At 45.2% G+C, this 23976-nt stretch overlaps 1 protein-coding gene across 2 annotated transcripts in view; it reads right to left on the reverse strand.

Annotated features, from left to right (window-relative positions):
• Window positions 1-18819, reverse strand: part of LOC103227348 (uncharacterized) — a 31346-nt gene extending 12527 nt beyond the window's left edge. Inside the window, exons 1-2 of one of the 2 annotated variants that reach the window (XM_037995303.2) lie at window positions 18641-18819; window positions 1937-2065 (exon numbers count right to left, since the gene is read on the reverse strand). In XM_037995303.2, the coding sequence (XP_037851231.1) occupies window positions 1937-1975 (39 nt within the window). In that variant the 5' untranslated portion in view covers window positions 1976-2065; window positions 18641-18819. Of the gene's footprint in view, window positions 1-1936; window positions 2066-18640 lie in introns of those variants that run through there. The other variant, XM_073008640.1, reaches the window with a different exon arrangement.
• Window positions 18820-23976: the final 5157 nt, after the last annotated feature.

Below are 23976 nucleotides of genomic sequence, written 5' to 3' on the forward strand. Positions count from 1 at the left end.
TTTTAAAAAAATAATTAGTGTAAGTACTGTGTCTGAAACATACAAGAAAGGACAAATAGGTAATAATGTGAGTTAGAAAAGTTGGCATTTTGGAATGTCAGATGGAACTGGAAATTTAATATTTTACTGCAGGCCAGTTAGTCTGTGAGAACAGGGAAATTGACTCAAGACCTTGTTTAAGACACAGTTGAGGTCCAGCGTGGTGGCTCACGCCTGTAAACCCAGAACTTGGGAGGCCAAGCAGGCGGATCATCTAAGGTCAGGCGTTTGAGACCAGCCTGGCCAACATGGCGAAACCCCATCTTTACTAAAAATACAAAAAGTAGCTGGGTGTGGGCCTGTAATCCTAGTTACTCAGGAGGCTGAGGCAGGATAATTACTTGAACCAGGGAGGCGGAGGTTGTAATGAGGCAAGATGGAGCCACTGCACTCCAGCCTGGGTGACAGAATGAGGCTCCGTCTTAAAAAAAAAGAAAGAAAGAAAGAAAAAAAAAGGCACAGTTGAAAAATGCAGGCTGCCTGCAATAGCCTATTCCTGTAATCCTAGCACTTTGAGAGGCAAAGGCGGGCAGATCACTTGAGGCCAGGAGTTTGAGACCAGCCTGGCCAACATGGCAAAACTCTATCTTTACTAAAAATACAAAAACTAGCCGGGCGTGGTGGCCGGTGCCTTTAATCCCAGCTACTCGAGAGGCTGAGGCAGGAAAATCACTCCAACCCAGGAGATGGAGGTTGCAGTGAACTGAGATCTCACCACTGCACTGCAGCCTGAGTGACAAAGCGACTCTGTCTCAAAATAAATAAATAAATAAAAATAACAGCAAGGGAAAGCCAGTTTCCTGTGGCTTTCCACAGGCAAATATTTAAACAGCGGGCAATTAGACCAAGGTGGATTGACTTTTCTCGGCTCTCACTTAAAAAAACAAAAATCTAACTCAAATGTATCTCTGTGGCCAGGGCGGTGGCTCACGCCTGTAATCCCAGCATTTTGGGAGGCGGAGAAGGGCAGATCATTTCAGGGCAGGAGTTCGAGACCACCCTGGCCAACATGGTAAAACCCCGTCTCCACTGAAAACACAAACATTAGCCGGGCACGGTGGCGGGCACCAGTAATCCCAGCTACTCGGAAGCCTGAGGCGCGACAATAATTGAACCCGGCAGGCAGAGGTTGCAGTGAACCGAGATAGCGTCACTGCACTCCAGCAAGGGCAACAAAGCGAGACTCCCTCACACAAAAAAATTGCATTTCTTGGAAATTATTACATTGAAGAAAAAATTCAGGCCTAGTCAACCACAGACTGCTAATTAATCTGTGATGACATAACCAAGAAATTTTCACCTGGATCTTACAAATAAGGAAACTACATAACTTTACCAAAGCAGTTACTGAATTTGGTTTGCTTCATCATGCAACTTATAACAGACTTCTTCAAGCCTCTCCCATGGACCACAACCCACAAACCATAACTGGGCACTCTATGATTCTTGAATCACATTTTGATCAAATTGTCTAATATTTTTACAGTGATTCCCATACATTTCTAAAAGGAAAAATGAGGAACTAGGGACCTCAGGGACCACAACTCTTACCACTTATGAATCTCACACCCTGAGTCAGGACTCTCCCCTGATGACTTTCCCACCCATGCACAATCTGGGTGAGATGAGGTGCTGGGAGTGCGGAGCTGCCCAGAGAGGGCTCCAGCCCAGGGCAAAGCCACTGCAGAGGAAAAAGACAGAACTCCCAGGGTCCCAGCCGCTGGCCCAGGCACCATATTATGTCTGGAGGAGACTAAGAGCCCACCTGGGCCAAGGAGGATTTGGGTCCTCAGACTCCAGAGCTGACTGCGAGGAAGTTTGGGTCCTGCTACAGCCACTTTCAGCCGGTTCCAACCAGCTCCCAGCCCTCTCTCACGATGACAGACCCACCACTCACCATTTCTCGGCTTCCAGGGTGTCCTGGTCTTTTAGCCATAAATCTGCGAATACCTGCAGGACACAAGGCCACAGTGGCTTGGCCTCTAGGAGTGGAGGAAGCAGAGCAGTAAGGAGAAGAACTGGAGCTCTGGACGCAGAGAAACGCAAATGACCTGGAAAATTACGGAAGCGTCCTGTTCTCTCCCGCTGCATGCCTGATTGGACAATTTCTAATCCATTGCTCCTGATTGGATAAGGTTTCAGGACCCACCCTTCATGCCCTGAGTGACGAAAAATGTGATCAGACACTGGGCTAAACCAAGCAAAAAATAACAGGTTAGACTGCAACCTTTACAGCCAAGGCTTCTTCCCTGATCTGAGACAGGCCAACCCTAGAAGACATTTGCATTTAACCTTCTGTAAAACGTAATATGCATTTATAAATGATATATAATATAGTTATTCATAAACTTAAAAAAATGACAATTATTTTAAAATTTCAGATTTTATGACCTTCCTTACTGCGGATCCTTTGCAGTGACATGGTTTGGCTCTGTGGCTCCACCCAGATCTCATCTCAAATTGTAATTCATGGCAAGGCGTGGTGGCTCAGGCCTGTAATCCCAGCACTTTGGGAGCCCGAGGCTGGTGGATTACGAGGTCAGGAGTTAGAGACCAGCCTGGCCAATATGGTGAAACCTCGTCTGTACTAAAAATACAAAACTTAGCCAGGGTGGTGGCGGGCGTCTGTAGTCCCAGCTACTCAGGAGGCTGGGGCAGAAAAATCGCTTGAACCCGGGGGGTGGAGTTCTCAGTGAGCCGAGATCGTGCCACTGCACTGCAGCCTGGGTGAAAGAGCAAGACTCGGTCTCGAAAATAAATAAATAAATAAATAAATAAATAAATAAATAAATAAAATAAAATAAAATAAAATAAAATAAATTGTGTTTTCCACATGTCAGGGCAGAGACCAGGTGGGAAGTGATTGGATCATTGGGGGGATTATCCTCATGCTGTTCTTGTGATAGTAAGGGAGCTCTCAAGATACCTGACGGTTTAAAAATGTGGTATCTCCCCCCGCACACATGCCCCCATCCCCGGTTCTCTTTTTTTCCACCAAGTAAGATGTGCCTTGCTTTCCCTTCACCTTCTGTCATGGTCATGATTGTAATTTTCCTGAGGATTCCTCAGACATGTAGAACTATGATTAAATTAAATCACTTTAAAAAAATTACTCAGTCTGAGGTATTTGTTTATAGCAGTGTGAAAATGAACTAATACATGCAGGCAGCCTGAGATTTCACAAAGGAGGCAATCCTCTGCAGTAAAATATGAGCTACATGTAAATTTTGAATTTTCTAGTGGTCAAATATTAAAAAGAAAATAAAAATAGTAGAGCTGGGCTCAGTGGCTCACGGTTGTAATCTCTGCATGTTCAGAAGACCAGGTGGTGGACCACCTGAGATCAGGAATTCGAGATCAGCCTGGCTAACATGGCAAAACCCCATCTCTACTAAAAATACAAAAATTAGCCGAGCGTGGTGACAGACACTTGTAATCCCAGCTACTCAGGAGGCCGAGGCAGGAGAATTGCCTGAACCCAGGAGGCAGAGGTTGCAGTGAGCCGAGATTGTGCCACCACACTATGGCCTGGTGACAGAGCAACTCTGTCTCAAAATAAAAAAGAAACAGGTGGAATAACAGGTGGAATTGATTGTAACAATTTAATCAGCCCAATATATCCAAAATATTATTTTAATATGTGATTAGTATGTAATGGTTAATAAAGCATATACATTTTTAAAGCTAAATCTTCCAATGTAACCTTGTATTTTACCTTTCCAGCACATTGCAGTTCAGACCAGCCACATTCCAGCACCCTGTGGCCATGTCAGAGGCGTTGCAACTGCATCTGGAACAGGTGCTGGGTAAAGTGAGGCTGAGACCTACAGGATTCCTTTTCCATGAGGTCAGGCATTCTAAGTCACAGGATAAATAGGAGATGGGCACAAGATGCAGTTCACAAAGACCTTGCTGATAAAACAGTTTGCAGTAGAGAAGCCACAAAAATCCACCAAAACCAAGATGGGAATGAAAGTGACCTCTGATTGTCCTCACGGATCGTTACATGTTAATTATAACACATTAGCATGCGAAAGACATTCCCATCAGTGCTGACAGTTAACGAATGCCATGGCGACATCAGAAAGTTACCCTATATGGTCTAAAAAGAAGAGAAATACTTAGTTCTGGGAATTGCACATCCCTTTCTTGCAAAACTCATGAATAATCCACCCGTTGTTTAGCATATAATCAAGAAATAACTAAGTATTTTTAATTGAGCAGCCCACACTGCTGCTATGTCTAGGAGTAGCTATTCTTTTATTCCTTTACTTTCCTAATAAGTTTGCTTTTGCTTTGCACTGCAGACTCGCCCAAAATTTTCTTCCTTCCTTCCTTCCTTCCTTCCTTCCTTCCTTCCTTCCTTCCTTCCTTCCTTCCTTCCTTCCTTCCTTCCTTTTTCTCTCTCTCTCTTTTTCTTTTCTATCTTTTGACAGAGTCCTGCTCAGTCGCCCAGGCGGGAGTGCAGTGGCGCCATCTCATCTATCTGACTGCAACCTCTGCCTCCTGGGTTCAAGAGATTCTCCTACCTCAGCCTCTGGAAGAGCTGGGATTTCAGGTGCGCACCACCATGCCCAGCTAATTTTTGTATTTTTAGTAGAGATGGGGTTTCACCATGTTGGCCAGACTGGTCTCAAGCTCCTGACCTCAAGTGATCCACCTTCCTTAGCCTCCCAAGTGCTGGGGTTATAGGCATGAGCCACCACCCCCAGCTCTGCACACTTTCTTGTACGAGATCCAATAACCCACTCTTTGGTTCTGGATTGGGACCATTTCTGGAATCTTCTTTTCAGTGAATCACAAAGGGATGATACTAAGGAAACCCCCAACCTAAAGGAAATAGACAGAATCATCATCTGGCTACCTCTTTGTAAGTGGTGGCGTACCGGGGTATGGAATGGGATTGGGTTAGTACCCCAATTTAAGGGAGTTAGAGTGTCTCCTAAGACAATTAAGATAAAAGATCCCGTTTAATAAAAGGCAAGAACACTTGACGAAACTTGTGTTTGAGACGCACCTTCAAAAGCTTAGAGTCTTTCCTAAGATTTAGGGGGTTAGAGGCCTCTCTCAGTGAAGTCCCTCTTAGCTAAGATTAGATTTGGCATTATGGAATGTTAACCACTGTTGTCTTTGTGTTTGTTTGCTTGTTTTGAGATGGAGTCTCATTCTTGTTGCATAGACTGGAGTGCAATGGCGAGATCTTGGCTCACTGCAACCTCCACCTCCCAGATTCAAGTGATTCTCCTGCCTCAGCCTCCTGAGTAGCTGGGATTACAGGCACCCATCACCACACCCAGATAATTTTTGTACTTTTAGTAAAGACAAGGTTTCACCATGTTGTTCAGGATGGTCTTGAACTCCTGACCTCAGCCAATCCACCCACGTCGGCCTCTCAAAGTGCTGCGATTACACGCATGAGCCACCGTGCCCAGCCTTGTCTTTGGATTAATCTGCCTTGCATTTTTTGCTGATGGCTGTGGCTGACAGAATTGGCGAGTACAGGATCATGGAACATGTGGAGCTTTTTCCTCCCTAAAGTGGGAAACTTGAGAGCAGATGGGACTGTGAAAAACATTCTTTCACAACCAACAAGCAATCACCTAAACTTTTGATTCAATGTGTGGGTCTTTCTCTAGCTTTCCTGAGCTCCTCAACTTTCCTGTCCTACCATAAGCAATGCTGTCTGTCTTTCTCTCTCTCTCTCCCCCTCTCTCTCTCTCCTATCCTTTCTGTTTCTGGGCCACCATCTTCCTCAAAGATCACATGTTGGAACTTCTGGTCAGAAGTCCCTGAAACAGGCCGAGCATGGTGACTCACTCTTGTAATACTAGCACCTTGAGAGGCCGAGGCAGGTAGATCACCTGAAGTCAGGGGTTCAAGACCAGCCTGCCAACATGGCAAAACCTTGTCTCTACTAAAAATACAAAAATTAGCCAGGGTGGAGGCGGGTGCCTGTAGTCCCAGCTACTCAGGAGGCTGGGGCAGGAAGAATTGCTTGAACTTGGGAAGCAGAGGTTGCAGTAAGCTGAGATCGTGCCACTGCACTCCCCCGCCTGGGAGACAGAGTGAGACTCCATCTCAAAAAGCTAAAAAACAAAGAAACAAAAAAGAAGTCCCTGAAACAAACAACAACAAAATGGATGAAGTTTCCCTCTTGTTTTATGTTCTTGGGAGCTTGACCTTGTAGCCGTGTGGCAGTATTTTCTCTTTGTTTCTACCATCTAGCATATAGAAAATTTGAAATTTATGTTATAGTTATCCATAAAAGTGATCTTGAGCAGTAAACAACCTTTTGACTGCTGGAGGCTTCTTCTGGGAGACTCCAATGGAGCCTGCTCAGTGCTGTAGCTCAGTAGCTGGGCTTTGCTGTCTCACAGTGGCAGCCTGAGTTCAGGGTTCAATTTCTGGCTTAGGAAATGAGTCCTTTGTGATTTGATATCTGCGTGAATATTTACTGATTCTCTTTCCCTTCACGAACCATCCTGAATTTTCCTTTCTCTGAGCTACCTTTGAAGATTCTAGATTTTGTAAAAACTGCTTGCCATCTTTTGAAAATACCTTGTACACTTGTGGTTAGGTTCACAACCGTAGTTAAAGCTTACTGGTTTCAGGAGGCTGAGGTTGCAGTGAGCCTTGTTTGGCCACAGCACTCCAGCCTGGGCGACATAGAGAGAATCCACCACAAAACAAACAAACAAACAAACAAACAAAAATACAACCTTTTGATTTCACCTGGGAGGTTATGTTAGTAAAGTTCAAAAGTCAGAAATATTGGCAGTTTGGCATGGCTAAGGTCAAGTAATTAGAGAATTAAATAAATTTTTTTAAAAAGAGCTTTATTATTATTATTATTATTATTATTATTTTTGAGATGGAGTCTTGCTCTGTCACTCAGGCTGGAGTGCAGTGGCGCAATCTTGGCTCACTGCAACCTCTGCCTACCAGGATCAAGCAATTTTCCTGCCTCAGCCTCCCAAGTAGCTGAGATTGCAGGTGCCCACCACCACACCTGGCTAATTTTTGCATTTTTAGTAGAGACCAGGTTTCACCATATTATTGGTCAGGCTGTCCTCAAACTCCTGACCTCGTGATCTGCCAGCCTCGGACTTCCAAAGTGCTGGGATTACAGGCTTCAGTCACCGTGTCTGGCCCCAAAGTCAACTTAATTAACTGCAGATAGTCAAGCTCTAACAGCCTGGAAGTCCTTGGAAAAAACAGAGGAGGTGCCACAATATGCATTTTGGGTACAACTCACAGAAGGTATTCACTCTGATCCTGAAGTTGGGCATGTGAGAGATTGTAAATTTTATCTCTGGAACTTTTCACAGACGTGATTGTGACATATACCTTCACTCAGTATCTGACTGATTTATCTCTTTTGCCTGGGCCCCAACTACAGTTTAGATTGTGAAATATACTTAGGTTGAGCGACGTTACTTTCCTGCTGGGCTTTGCCCTCCTGGGGTGTTGTGACATATTTCTGAGCCAATCACTTAGGCGATGTGACTCTTCCTTTCTGCCTGGGCCAGTCCACAGGGGTTACTGTGAAATATCTTTAGGCCCATCACCTTTGTTATGTGACTCTTTTTTGCCTTGAATCTGTTTACAGGAGAAATGGTTACATATCACTGGGCCCATCACCTAGATGGTGTGACTGTCTTCTACCTGGAACATGTTTACAGGGTGGATTGTGACATATTGCTTTTCCTAGCACCCAGGAGATGTGACTTTTATTGCCAGGACCCTGCCCATAGTAAAACTATTGACATATCGCTGGCCCAGCACCTAGTTGATGCGACTCTCCCTCCTAGTCTTTGCCCACAGGTGGGATGGTCACACATTAGGCCCAGCTCACAGGTATAATGAAGACTCGCATATGTGAACCCAGCCAGTAGAAGAGATTTTAACTCTTTTAGCTAGGCTTAGAAAAACAGGTAATGATCTGGGCCTTCTACATGTAGAAAGATCACACAATATATCACCCTCATGCATATTCTATAAAGTCTTTGGGTGATCTAAAGAGTGTCATCTCAGGGTCCAGCACAGAGGTAAAATTGTGACTCTTTTTTTTTTTTTTTGAGACGGAGTCTCACTCTGTCGCCCAGGCTGGAGTGCAGTGGCCGGATCTCAGCTCACTGCAAGCTCTGCCTCCCAGGTTTAAGCCATTCTCCTGCCTCAGCCTCCCAAGTAGCTGGGACTACAGGCGCCCGCCACCTCGCCCGGCTAGTTTTTTGTATTTTTAGTAGAGATGGGGTTTCACCATGTTAGCCAGGATGGTCTGGATCTCCTGACCTCGTGATCCACCTGTCTCGGCCTCGCAAAGTGCTGGGATTACAGGCTTGAGCCACCGCGCCCGGCCAAATTGTGACTCTTATAGGCACACCCAGCTGACAGTTAAAATTGTCTCCCTCACACACTGACAAAACTTACTGGTGAGGTCCTGACTCTCATATGAGGACACAACACACAATTAGAATATTGACCACGCAATGTGGATGTGGCCAAAGGTCAGGTGGTGAGTCATAGCTGGACCCAGCTTACAGGCCCAGTGATGACTCTTATACTCGGACCCTGCTAATAGGAGAGGTGTTGACTCTCATAGCTGGGTTTAGGCCAAAAAAGAAAATTCTGGCTTTTCTACTTAAAAAAAAAAAATCACAGGTGATTACAACACACATGCATATTGTGTAAAGCCCTCAGATGAGACAGAGAGTGTTATAATAGGACCCAGCACAACACTGAGGTTGTGAGTATTGTATGCACACTCAGCTGACTGTTAAAATTGTTACCTTTACGCATGGAGAGAGCAAAATATTTCCTGAATCTCACTGACAGACACAGTCCACAGTTGGATCATGCCTGTCACATGTGGACTGAGCCGCAGGAGGGATGTTGACCAATTTCTGTAACCAGATTATAGGAGCAAAGATGGCTCCCTTACCTGGACCTAACAACTAGAGAGATGTTGACTCTCAAGCCTGGGCTTAGGGCAAAGGGCGTGATCCTACATTTGGGATTGTAACAAACGCCGGGTCAAGCACAAAGGTCTCAAGGCAGATTGTGAGTCTCACATGTGCCATAGAAAACCCGCAGGTGGTACAGACAGTGTCATAACAGGGACCGGCAAACAGGTGAGATTCTGACTCTCATTTGCACACCTGGCTAATCGTAAGAATTGTCACCCTGTCACATGAACACAGCCTTCATAAAACATCCTGAATCTCACACTCAGAGGCAGTCAAAAGTTGGAATTGTGACTTTCATACGTGAACGCAGTCCACAGGTAGGACGGTGACTCTCACACAAAGATTCAGCGCCCCTGTGAGGCTGTGACTCCCCTACTGGGACACTGTCTATAAGTGGGGTTCGGGCTCTCATGCACAGAGCCAGTGCACTGTTGAGATTGTGACTCAATTACTTAAACACATATCCCAAGATATGTTGACTGTCATAAATGAAGCCAGCACATTTGTGGGGTTTTAAATCTTATCCTTAAACCTTTCTGCAGGTGTGATTGTGACATATACCTTTTCCCAGCATCTGATTAATTTTACTCTATTGTAACACATACCTGGGCCATGCACACAATTTATGTTCCTCTTCTGCACGAGCCCTGTCCTCAGGAGAAATTACAATATATCTTAGGGCCAATCATCAAAGTGAAGTGACTCTCTTTTTCTGCCTGGGTCTTGCCCTTAGTTGGGATTGTGACATATCACTGGACCTTTAACCCAAATGATATAACTCTTTTTCCTGGGTTCTTATTACAGAAGGCATTGTGACATATCTCTAGACCCATCACCTAGGTGATGTGACTCTTCTTTCCTACCGGAACCCTGCCCCCAAGAGGCATTGTGAGGTATCACTGGCCCCAGCTTCCAAGTGATGTAACTGTCCTGCCTTGGCCCTGCCCACAGGGGACATTGTGACATATCACTGCGCCCAGCACCTAGGTGATGTGACCCTCCTGAATTGTTCCTGCTCTCACGGAAGATTTTGACCCTGCTCAAAATGGCAATTGTGACATATCTCTGGTCAACACCCAGGTGATACAACCCTTGTGCCTGGTCTCTCTCCACAGTTGGAATTGGGAAATACACATGGGCACAGCTTACAGGTGGAATGATGACTCATACCTGGAGATATATTGACTCTTGTAGTTAGTCTTACAGCAAAAACTAAGGTCTTGAGTCTTCAACTTGTAGGATGGTCACAGAGTATTATGACTTGCACATTGTATGAAGCCCTCAAGTGCTACAACAAGCGACAAAATAGAGCCCAGCACACAGGTAAAATTGTGGCTGTTGTATGCAAACTCAGACTAAAGTAAGGATTATCACCGTTCCACATTAACAGAACCCACTGTTGAGGTTCTGAATCACACACCAAGAGCCAATGGAGTTGGAACTGTGAATCTTATACATCAATCCAATGAACACAAGAGATGATAACACCAAGCCCAGGATTTAGAACAAGCGGGGGCTGTGCTTCCCCTATCAAAACACTGTCTGTTGGTGAGATTTGGGCTCTCATGTACTGATTTAGTTCACTGTTGTGATTGACTTGCATAGTTGAACTCAACCCACAAGAGGTGTCGACTCTTATACCTTTAGCTAGAAAATGTCCCGGATTGTGAATTTCTGCTATGGACTGGGTCCAGGTATGAGTTCTATTGCTGTTCCTGTGAGCTGGGTTCAAAAATCAGTCACTATCTCACCTGTGGCTGCATCTACATATGACAGTCACAATTCCAATCCTGGATTGCATTTGTGTGTGAGACTTAGGACCTCACCAGTGAGCACTGTCTATGTGTGAGGGTGACAATTCTATCAGCTGGATGTGCATATGACAGTCACAATCTCACCTTTGTTCTGGGTCCTGTTATGACACTGTATCACATGCTGGCTTCATACAATATGCCGCAGTATCATAATACACTATGTCCTTTATTTAAGTAGGAGACCCAGGACTGTTGTCCCAAGTCTAGATATCAGAGTCAAAATCTGTTCTCTTAGCTGGATCCAAGTATGAGAGTCATCATCTCACCTTTGAGCTGTGACCATGTATATGTCACAATTTCACCTGTGGGCAGGAACCAGACATGAGAGTCATATCACCTGGGTGCTGGGTAAGTGATATGTCACAATTCTTACTTTGGGAAGAGTCCAGGCAACAGAGGAGAGACACATCACCTATATGACTGGCCCAGTGATGGGTGAAAATCCTCTCTGAGAGCAGGGCCCATTCAGGAGAGTCATATCACCTAGCTGCTTGGCCAAGCAATATATCACAATGCCCCCTTTGCACAGGGCCAACACAGTACAGTTCCATGACCAGGGAGCTGGGTGCAGCTATATGTTGCGATTCCTTTTGTGGAAAGTGTCCACTTAGAAGAGCAGAGTGACATCACCTAGGCGATGGGCCTAGAGAGATGCCACAATGCCACTTGTGAGCTGGGCCCTGGGAGAAGAATAACATCACCCGGTGCTGGGTCCAGCAATATGTTCTGATCCCAACTGTAAAAAGGTTCCAGGCAAGAGAGGAGAACACATCATCACGTTGATAAGCCAAGAGATATTTCACAACCCCCCGGTGCACATGTCCCAGGCAGAAGACTCAAATTACCTTTTCACTTAGGCCAGTAATGTCACAATGCTTCTTCAGGGCAGGGCACAAACAAGATAGGACAGTCACGTCAGTAAGTGCTAGGCTTGGCGATATGTCATAACCTTACCTGTGGGCAGGGTCCAGGCAGGAGAGAAGATTTACGTCACTTAGGTGCTCAGTAAAGAGATATATTACAATTCCTTTGAAGGAAGTGGCCAGACAAAATAGTCACATCACCTAGGGACTTGGCCCAGGTATGAGTCACAAGATATCTGTGTCTTGAGCACAGAAGGACTATCAAATTACTAAGGTTCAAGGTAGAAGTGCATGTCACAATGACACCCGCAGGAAGGCCCAGGAATGGGACTCCCAATTACCCACATTTCCCCACTCCAGGTGTAAGAGTCAACAACTCCGGAGACTTAGGTCCAAGTACATGAGTCACAATCTCAACAGTGGATTGCATCCTCTCATGAGAGCCCCAATCCCTTCTCCAAGCTGTCTCCCAGTAGGGGTGTCACAACCTCAATGGTGTGCTGAATCCTGGTTGGAGGGTCCCCACTTCACCTGTGGACTGGATCTGTATATGAGAGTCAAAATTCCAACTCTTGACTGCCCCTGGGTATGAGATTCAGAACCTTAAACATGAGCTGTGTACACATGGGCATGTGAAAATTTCTACTTGTGGCTGTGTGTTCCTACAAGACTCTCAATCTCACCTGTGTTCTGGGCCCTGTTATGAGACTCTCTGTACCCCCCACAGGGTTTATTCAGTATGCATGGGTGTCATAATCCTCTGTGATCTTCAAACAAGTAGAAGACCCAGGACCTTATTCATGGCCCCAGGCCTATCTGTGAGAGTCAAAATCTCTCCCATTGGCTGGGCCTATGTGAAATGCCTGTAAGTTGGGTCACAGTATATGTCACCATCTCAGCTGTGGGGATGCACGGGCAGGGGCAGTGAGAGTGGAGATGGGAGGAGGGTTGTGATGTCCTCTGTCAGGATGTAATTGTTATTGTTTTGGGGCTGTTTTTAGATACCGTCAAATAAAATAAATTTATATGTAAGTATGAAGTAACTTTATTCTAAAGTAATGTTGTGGCCAGGCACAGTGGCTCATGCCTGTAATCCCAGCACTTTGGGAGGCCAAGGCAGGTGGATCACTTGAGGTCAGGTGTTCAGGAACAGTCTGGTCAACATGGTGAAACCCTGTCTCTACTAAGAATACAAAAATTAGCTAGTTGTGGTGGTGGGCACCTGTAATCCCAGCTACTCGGGAGGTGAAGGCAGGAGAATCGCTTGAACCCTGGAGGCACAGGTTGCAGCGAGCCGAGATCACACCACTGCACTCCAGCCTGGGTGACAGAGCAAGACTCTGTTTCAAATAAAATTAATAGTGTTGCAATGGGGGAAGCACCAAACATAATATCTGCATATGTCTCAAAAGTTAGGCTGAAAAGGGCTGTCATTCGTATGGAGGAGCAAGCAAGATTAGAAAGAAGGTGGGAGAGGAGTGCAGAATGGAGGGTGGCAAAATCAATGCAATAGAGAATGTTGCACCCTGAAATCAGCCTGTTCTCGGAAGGGACGTGAAGAGGGGTTGTATGTTTGCTCAGACTGGAGGTGGAGCAGAGTCCGGGCTCTGGGGGAAAGACAGAAACTTAAGCAAAGTTTGCTTAACAGGTATTTTCTTGTGAACCCTGAAGACAAAATTAGTTAATTGTGTGTGAAGAACAATGGTAATGTGGAGTCTGTGAATCTGTGATATCTAAAAGAGGGCATATCATCTCAGTCATAATGCTAAGGATGTTTCTTTGCAGTAAGTTGTTCTTACAGAACACAAAGCATTAGAGAGTTTTCTTAATTGTAGCTATTTACCAGAACTCACTACCCACCCTGTCTTTCTCTCCCATTTTTCTGTGCCCTATACATTTTTTTTCCAGTTGGCATTTTCTGAATTATATTATTTATGATAACCTGGTAAAGTTCTATCAATTATTAAATTTGATAGTTTTATCAAATTTATGATTAGTTTTATCAAATTATTAAACTTCAGGAAGAAGTTTTAAAAAGCCCATAATTTATAGATAGCTGCTTATAGGCCTAGATGGGCCCATGGTGCCTGTCACTGGCATGTGCATTGGAGAGTGTATTGAGGAACTGAGTCCTCAAGTGGTCAGGTCTGTGGTGACTCTGGATTCTGTCAGAATTGAGTTGTTGAACACCCAGTTGGTGTTGAAGAGTTGGCTGGTGTCAGCAAATGCCATATATTTGGTCTAAAAAGAAAGATATCACTGAAGCCTTGGCTGGAAGGAGACTGTGAGTCTTTTGGGGAAGGGAGACTCTATTCTTCAGCACACAAGCTGTTGTGCTGTGAATTGTCCTGTGATTCCATGTCTCATCCAGGACATCTCAGAGGGAACTGAGAACTCAAAGGAAAGCGGTTCAGAGGGCAGACTCCTCTCCCCACCTTGCTGCTAGAAAGTGATTTCTGCACACTCACGCCCACGCACATTGGGCAGTGATGTAGCCACACTCCTCCCATGACAAGGCTGCACCCTCAGAAATTGTGCTGAGAGAACTTCTGCTTCTAGAGTTTTCTGCCTATAGGCTACGTAAGTTCCCAGAGCACTCGTGGCTTCTTTTTATGACCAGATCTTGAATCTGCACCAGTGACCTGTTTTCTACACTAGCCTAGGATTCTGGGTCATCCATCCCTCCCATCTGCCTGCACGCACACATTTATAAGTCCAAGCTATCTTGCCTGGACCAGTCTCTGTAGCCCTAACCAGTCATTTCACCAACCGTGTACTGTTCCCTACCCATAGGCCTGCCTTTCTTTGTTTGTTTGTTTGTTTGTTTGTTTCTTTCTTTCTTTCTTTCTTTCTTTCTTTCTTTCTTTCTTCCTTCCTTCCTTCCTTCCTTCCTTCTTTCCTTCCTTCCTTCCTTCCTTCCTTCCCTCCTTCCCTTCCTTCCTTTTTTCTTTCTTTCTTTCTTTCTTTCTTTCTTTCTTTCTTTCTTTCTTTCTTTCTTTTCTTTCTCTCTCTCTCTCTCTCTTTTTTCTTTCTCTTGTTTCTCTTTCTCTTTCTTTTTTCTTTCTTTCTCCCCTTCCTCCCTCCTTCCTTTCTCTCTTTCTCTCTTTCTTTCTTACCTTAGACTGAGTTTCACTCTTGTCACCCAGGCTGAAGTGCAGTGGCAGGATCTTGGCTCACAGTAACCTCTGCCTCCTGGGTTTGAGGGATGCTTCTACTTCAGCCTCCCGAGCAGCTGGAATTACAAGTGCATGCGACCACACCTAACCAATTTTTGTATTTTTAGTAGAGGCGGGGTTTCACCATTTTGGCCAGGATGGTCTCAAACTCCTAATCTCAGGTGATCCACCCACCTCAGCCTCCACAAAGTGCTGGGATTACAGGAGTGAGGCACTGTGCCCAGCCCCCATAGACTTTTTATATCAGTTTCTCTTATTCTACCTTTTTTTTTTCCCCCAGAAACACTCTTTCACAAACTCAAAACAACACCTCTGGTGTGTGTAAATACAAACACTACTGGAAATCAAATGACAATGAGTTCAGGATAAATTTTTTGGACCTGCTTATTGTCAGCATAAATACAAAATAAAAATAAGACAATCATTCAACTTAAAAATTAAAAAAAGAATTTACTTTTTTTTTTTTGACAGAGTCTCGTCCTGTTGCCCAGGCTGGAGTGCAATGGCTCAATCTCAGCTCACTGCAACTTCCGCCTACTGAGTTCAAGTAATTCTGCCTCAGCCTCCGTAGTAACTGGGATTACAGGTGTGAGCCACAACATCTGGCTAATTTTTGTATTTTTAGTAGAGACAGGGTTTCACCATGTTGGTCAAGCTGGTCTCAAACTCCTGACCTCATGATCTGCCCGCCTTGGCCTCCCACAGTGTTGGGGTTACAGGAGTGAGGCACTGTGCCCAGCTCTTCTTTAAAAAAAAAAAAAATTTGACTTAGATACCTTTTATATGTAAGTTCTTTCTCTGTTTATCTTTTTTGTGTCTTTTAAGTATCTATGAAATCTATCTCTGCTCTAATTTTTATTCCTTTTTCTATTTCCTTCCTTCCTTCCTCCCTCCCTCCCTCCCTCCCTCCCTCCCTCCCTCCCTCCCTCCCTCCCTTCCTTCCTTCCTTCCTTCCTTCCTTCCTTCCTTCCTTCCTTCCTTCCTTCCTTCCTTCCTTTCTTTCTTTCGATGGAGTTTCACTCTTGTCGCCCAGGCTGGAGTGCAGTAACGTGATTTCAGCTCATGGCAACCTCCGCCTCTCAGATTCCAGCGATGCTTCTGCCTCAGCCTCCTGAGTAGCTGGAATTACAGGCTCATGCCACCAGGCCCGGCTAATTTTTGTAGTTTTAGTAGAGACGGGGTTTCACCATTTTGGCCAGCCTGATCTTGATCTCCTGACCTTAGGAAGAAATTGTTCATATCACTGAGCCAAGATCCAGGTTGATTCAACTCTCCTCCTGGGCCCTGTTCACAGGGGAAATATTGGCATATTCCTAGCCTAGCACCCAGGTGTTGTGAACTTCTGCCTGGTCCCTGGCCGTATGTGAGATTGTGACATATACCTAAGCCCAACTCACAGGCATAATGGTGACTGTCTTTCCTGGACCAAGACAATAGAAAAGGTTTTGATTCTTCTTAATAGGCTTATGGAAATAGGCTATTTACTGGGTCTTTTACTTGTAGAAGGTCAGAGATTACAACACTTGTGTGTATTTTATAAAGTTCCTGCGTGGCACAGAGAGTGTCATAACAGGGCTCAGCACGCAGGTGGGATTGGGACTCTCATAGGCACAGCCAACAGTAAGGGTTGTCACTTTGCCACATGGACACAGCCCAGTCACTGCTGAGGTTCTGAATTTTACACTCAGAGACAGTCAAAAGTTGGAACTGTGACTCTTACATGTGCATCTGTTCCATAAAAAAAGATGATGACTCTCAAATATTCAGCACACGTGTGAGGCTGTTACTATTCTACCAGGAAAAAGTCTGCAAGGGTCTTGGGGCTGTCATGCAGGAGTCCAGTTAACCACTGAGATTCTGATTTGCAAACTTGTACCCAACTCACAAGTGTTTACTCCCATATTTGGTGTTGGGACCAATGTGAGATTGCAAATCTAATCTCTGGACATTCCTGCAGGTGTGATTGCGACATATACCTTTGCCCAGCTCATGAGATTTGACAATTTTGCCTGGATAAAATACACAAGACAGTGACATATATTTGGGCCACACACTTTGGTGATATTACTCCTCTGTCTTGGCCCTTTTCTTAGGGGAAATTTGGACATCTCTCTGGGCCTATCACCTGGGTTGTGTTACCATCTTTTTCTGTCTGAACGTGGCCCACAGGGGAAATCATAATATATTTTTAGACCCACCCCTAGGTGATGTGACTCTTCCCTTCTGCCTGGGTCCTGCTTCCAGTAAGAATTGTAATATATCGCTGGATCCTGCATCCAAATGATGTTACCCTCCTGCCTGGGCCATGCCTAGGGTGGGCATTGTGACATTTCTGGGCCCAACATTTAAGTGATCTGAGTATCCTCTTACGTTCACAGCATGCATTGTAACATATCACTAAGCCCAGCATTCAGGTGATACGGCTTTCTTGCCATGGCACTGCACACAAGGAGAATGTTGACATATTCCTGGCCCCAAATTCAGATGATATGACTGTTTCACCTGATCCACACTCTGAAGTGAAATTGTTACATATACCCAGGCCCAGTTAGCGGACATGATAATGACTCTCATGCGTAGACCCAGCCAATACAACAGATTTTTTACTCTCCTGGCTAGACTTAGGGACACAGGTAAGGGTCTGGCTTTTCTTATAAAATGTCATGGGAAATTATGACACAGATATTTTATAAAGTCCATGAGTTTTATGAGCTGTGTTATAATGCAGTCCAACACGCAGGTGAGATTGAGACTCTCATAGGCACATCCAGCCAACAATGGGATTATCACTCTTAAACCTAGACACAGCCCACTGGTGAGGTTATAAATCTCACATATGGTTGCAGACCACACTTGGAATAGTGACTGTCGTATGTGGATTTGGCCACAAGTCGAAGAGGAAGTCATTTCTTGCCTAACTCAAAGGCACAGTGTTGTCTTTTATACTTGGACCAAGCTAATAGAAGAGACATTGAGTCTCATTGTTACACTTGGGAAAATGGGGATGGTTCTGGGTTTTACAAAAGTCACAAAAAATCACCACACTCATGTGTACAGTATAATGTCCTATGGTGGTACAGAGTGTCCACACAGCCCGATACAAAGTTCAGACTTATTCTCCTATGCACAGCCAGCTGACAGTAAGAATTGTCACCCACACACAGGGACAGATCCCATTAGTGAGGTCCTGACTTTGCCTTGTGGACACAGTTCACAGTCCAAATTGTGACTGTCATATGTGGATCTGACCACAAGTAAGATTGTGACTCATTTCTGGACCCAGCTCACAAACATGGTGATGACTCTTATATCTGGACCCAGACGAGAGAAATTATGTTGACTTCTGCCTGGGCTTAGGGTAATGGGTAAGATCTTGGATCCATGGAAACATAAAGTTCTCAGAGCAGAATTCCACTCTCAAGCATGTTGTGTGAAGATCTCAGATGGTACAAAGAGTGTCATAACAGAGCCAAAAACAGAGAAGAAATTGCGAATCTCATGTGGATACCCAGCCAGTAATAAGCATAGCCACTCTCCCATATAGACACAGCTCACTGTTGAGGTTCTGAATCTCACACCCAGAGGCTATGAAAAGTTGAAAGTTTGACTCACATACATGCATCTGGTCAACAGGTAAAATAGTGACTCCGAGACCAAGTTTCTGCACCCTAGTGAGGCTGTGCCTACTTATGGGGACACCGTTTGCAGGTGGAGATGGAGCTCTTATGCACGGATCCTGTCCAGTGTTAAGACTGTGTCTCATGTATTTGGATGCAACTCACCAAAGGTGATGACTCTCAGACCCGAAGCTGGGAAATATGTAGAATTCTGAATTTTATTCCTGGGCTTTCCTGCAGGTGTGATTGTGGCATATACTTTCACACAGCACCTAATTTATTTTACCAATTTGCTTGGGCCCAGCCAACAGTTGGGACTGTGACATATACTTGGATCAAGTACCTAGGTGATGTAACTCTCCAGCCTGGGCCTTACCACAGGGTGCATTGTGACATATCTTTGCACTTATCACCTACGTGATGTGACTCTACTGTCTTGCCTCATCTTGGCCTCCATTGAGAATTGTGGCATATTGCTGGGCCCAGTACTTAAGTTATGTGACTCTTCTTTGCTGCTTGTGCTTTTAGAAGGGATTGTGACATATTGCTGGGCCAAGAACGTAGGTGATGTGACTCTCCTGCCTTGGCCCTGCCTTCAGGAAAAATTGTGACATGACTCCGGGTTTATTACCAAGGTGATGTGACTCCCATCTCATGTGTGGGCAAGCCCAAAAGGGTCACTGTGACATACTTCTGGACACCTCACAGAAATGGTATAACTCTTCTCTCATTCCAGGACCCTGGTCTCATTAGAAATTGTGAAATACCTGTGGGTCTATAACCTAAGTAATGTGACTCTCCTGTCCTGCATGGATCCTGCTTACAGGCAAGTGCATGACATTTGGCTGGGTCCATCACCTAGGTAATGTGACTCTCCTTTTCTTCACATGCCCTGCCACCGGTGAAGATTGTGACACATCATGGGCCAATCAGCTGTGTGATGTGACTCTGTGCTTTTTCCTGGGTCCCGCTAACAGGGAGCATTGTGACATTGCCAGGCTCAGCAGCTAGGTAATGTGACTCTTCTTACTCTCTGGGCCCTACTTACAGAAGGGATTGTGAAATACTGCTGAACCAAGAACTCAGATGATGTGACTTTCCTGCCTGTGCCCTGCCTACAGTGGGCATCATGACATATCACTAGGTCTAGCACCCAGGTGATGTGACTCTACTAGTTCGTTCTTGCTGGCAGGTGAAATTGTGGCACATACCTGGGCCCAGCTCACAACCACAATGATGACTCTCTTACCTGGACACAGCCAGTGGGAGATATTTTGACTTGTGTAGCCAGGCTTAAGGCCACAGGTAATGTCCTGGGTCTCCTACTTGTGCAAAGTTCACAGAACATTACAACCATCAGGACTATCATAGAAAGCCCTACAGTGATAGAGAGAGTTTGATAACAGGGCCTAGCTAACAGGTGAGATTGTGACTCTTGTATGCAGACCCAGCCGACAGGATCTTCATTCTTACACATAAATAGAGCCTATGAATGAGGCATTTAATCTCACACATACAAACATTTGCAAGTTGGAATTGTCACTCTCACATGTGGATCTGGTTTCCAGCTGGTTTGGTGGCTGTCGAACCATGGTTCAGCAGACCTGTGAGGCGGTGAGTTCCCTATCAGAACACAATCTGCAGGTGAGATTGGGGCTCTTATGTATGGATTTGTGCCTTGTTGAGACTGTAACTCCTTTGCTTGAACCCCACTCACAGGAGGGGTTGCCTCTCATACATGAAGCCAGGACTTGTGTGAAACTGTGAAACTCATTTCTATACATTCTCAAGTGTGTGATTGGGAAATATACCTTTGCCCAGAACCTGAGTGATTTGACTGTTTCCTAGGCCCAGCCCACAGATAAAATTGTGACATATACCTGCACCAATCACCTAAGTAATGTGAAACTCCTTCCTGGGCCCTGCCTGCCAAGGGCATTTTTACATTTCACTGCGACCAGCAGTCACCCAGGTGATGTGACTTCCCTGCCTGCTCCCTGCCTACAAAGAGCATTGTGACTTATTTCTGGGTTCATTACATAGATGATGTGACTTCATTCTACTGCCTTGGCTCTGCGCTTAGAGTGCATTGTGACATTTAGCTGGGTACTGCACCCAGGTAATGTGACTCTCCTGAGTTCTTCCTACAGGAAGCAGTGGAACATATCACTTAGCCCCGCACCTAGGTGATGTGATTCCCCTCTCTTACCTGGTTCCTGCCCACTGGAGAGATTGTGACCCATTGCTGAGCCCAGCACCAAGGTGATGTCACTCTCCTGCCTTGGCCGTGCCCATGGGGGCCACTGTGACACATGTCTAGGCTAATTACTTAGGTGAAGTGAGTCCCCTTTCCTGCCTAAGCTCTGCCTACAGGAGGGATTTTGATATATCACTGGGCCCATCAGCCAGGTGATATGATTCTTTTGCCAGGGTCCTGCCTGCAAGGGGGATTGTGATGTATTTCTGGACCAGCACCCAAGTGATGTGTCTTTTCTGCCCTCTCCTTCCCCACAGGTTGTATTGTGCCATATACGTGGGACCCAATTATAAGCACAATGATGAATCTTTTACCTAGAGGAAAGACACGTGCAGGATGGTAGAACTTATCACTGGACCTTTCCCAGTGTTATTGTGACATATAACTTCGTCCAACGTGTGAGTAATTTGATTCTCCAGATGGCCCAGTTCACAAATAAAATTGTGCCATATACCTGGGCCAAGAACCAAAGAGGTGTGACTCATGTGCCTGGGCACTGCTATCAGAAAGGTAGTGACATTACACTGCACCCAGCACCTAAGAGATGTGATTCTCCACTTCTACATGGGGCCTGCCTACAGTGAGACTTCTGACATATCAATGGGTTCAGCACTCAGGTGATATGACTTTCATTTTTCTTCCTGCCCCTGCTCACATGGATAATTGTGACATATCAGTGGCTCCAACAATCAGGTGATGAGACTCTCTCATCTGGGATCTGTCAAAAAAAAGGCATTCTGACATATTTCTTTTGTTTTTTCCCCCCCAGGGCAGAGTCTTACTCTGTCGCCCAGGCTAGAGTGTAATGGTGTGATCTTGGCTGACTGCAACCTTCACCTCGAAGGTTATAGTGATTCTCTTGCCTCAGCCTCCTAAGTAGCTGGGACTACAGGCATGCACCACCATGCCAAGATAATTTTTTGTATTTTTAGTAGAGACAGGGTTTCACCATGTTGGGCAATCTAGTCTCGAACTCCTGACCTGTTGCAGGAAGTCAGGGACCCTGAACAGATGGACCAACTGGAGCCATGACAGAGGAACATAAATTGTGAAGATTTCATTTTAATATGGACATTTATCAGTTCTCAAATAATTTCTTATGCCTGTCTTTACTTTAATCTCTTAATCCTGTTATCTTCGCAAGCTGAGGATGTACGTCACCTCAGGACCACTGTGATAATTGTGTTAACTGTAAAAATTGTTTGTAAAACATGTGTTTGAACAATATGAAATCAGTGCACCTTGAAAAAGAACAGAAAAACAGCGATTTTTAGGAAACAAGGGAAGACAACCATAAGGTCTGACTGCCTATGGGGTCAGGCAAAAGGAGCCATATTTTTCTTCTTGCAGAGAGCCTATAAATGGACGTGCAAGTAGGAGAAATATCGCTAAATTCTTTTCCTGGCAAGGAATGTTAATATTAATACCCTGGGAAAGGAATGCATTCTTGGGGGTAGGTCTATAAACGTCCGCTCTGGGAATGTCTGTCTTATGTGGTTGAGATAAGGACTGAGCTATGCCCTGTTTTCCTGTAGTACCCTCAGGCTTACTAGGGTGGGAAAAAACTCCACCCTGGTAAATTTGTGGTCAGACCAGTTCCCTGCTCTTGAAACCTGTTTTTTGTTATTTCAGATGTTTATCAAGACAATATGTGCACCACTGAACATAAACCCTTATCAGTAGTTCTGCTTTTGCCCTTTGTCTTATGATCTTTGTTGGACCTTATCAGTAGTTCTGCCTTTGCCCTTTGCCTTGTGATCTTTGTTGGACCCTTATCAGTATTTCTGATTTTGCCCTTGTCCTGTTCCCTCAGAAGCATGTGATCTTTGTTAGACCCTCATTAGTAGTTCTGCATTTTGCCCTTTGAAGCATGTGATCTTTGCACCTGTTCCCTGTTCTTACACCTCCTCATCTTTTGAAACCCTTAATAAAACTTGCTGGTTTTGAGACTCAGGGGGCATCACGGTCCTACCAATATGTGATGTCACCCCCAGCAGCCCAGCTGTAAAATTCCTCTCTTTCTACTGTCTCTTTATTTCTCAGCTGGCCGACACTTACGGAAAATAGAAAGAACCTACATTGAAATATTGGGGGTGGGTTCCCCCAATACTGAGCTCAAATGATCCACCCACCTTAGCCTCCCAAAATGCTGGGAATACAGGCATGAGCCATCACGCCCGGCGTAACATATTTCTAAGCTCAGCACCCAAGTGCTATGACTGTCCTAACTGGGCCCTCCCTACAAGGAGAATTGTGACATATTCCTGGGCCCAGTACTTAGGCCACATGACCCTCCTTTTTTACCTAGGCCCAGCCCACAAAAGTAATTGTGACATATCACTGGGCCCAGCATCCAAGAATTGTTATTCTTCTGCCTAGGCCCTGCCAACAGAGATACATTTCCCATATCCCTGCTTCAGCACTAGGTGATGTAACATGTTTTCTTGTCCACACCCACAGGTGTGATTTTGACATATACCTTTTCCTAGCATCTGAGTGATTTGCCTCTTTAGCCTGGGCTAATTCTACAAATAGAATTGTGACATATACCTGGCACAGGCACCTAGGTGATGTAATTCACGCCTTGGTGGTATCCTCAAAGGAGATTGTAATATATCACTGAACCAAGCACCTGGGGATGTGGCCCATGTCTTTTTCCCTGGGCCCTGCCCCAGTGGGGATTGTAAATTTCCTTGGGCACTGTATCCATGTGATGTGACTCTCCTGCCTGAGCTCTTCACACAGAGGCATTGTGACATCTCTGGGCCCATCCCTTAGATGGTGTAATTCTCCTTTTGTGCCCAAGTGCTGCGTTCAGGAGGGATCGTGACATATGCCTGGACCAAGCACCTGGGTGATGTGACACTCCTGCATGAGCCCTGCCCTAAGGGGATATTTTTACATGTTGCTGAACTCAGCCTCTAGGTGATGTGACTCTACTCTCCTGCCTGGACCCTGTCCACAGCAGGCACTGGAACATTTCACTTGGCTCAGCACCAAGAAGATGTTACTCTCCTACCTGGACCTCTCCTGCAGGGGACACCTAGATGATGTGATTTTTCTTCCTGGTTCCTGCCCAGAGTTCAAACTGGACATATACCTGGTCCCAAAACACAGGTAAGGTAATAACTCTCATACCTGGACAAAGACAATAGAGAGATTTTGACTCTTGTACCTAGGCTTGGAACAATGGGTACATATTCCTGGTCCAGCTCCCAGGTGATGCGACCCTCCTACCTGGTCA

The sequence above is a fragment of the Chlorocebus sabaeus genome, chromosome 21 (genome assembly GCF_047675955.1).
Source record: "Chlorocebus sabaeus isolate Y175 chromosome 21, mChlSab1.0.hap1, whole genome shotgun sequence".
NCBI lineage: Eukaryota > Metazoa > Chordata > Mammalia > Primates > Cercopithecidae > Chlorocebus > Chlorocebus sabaeus.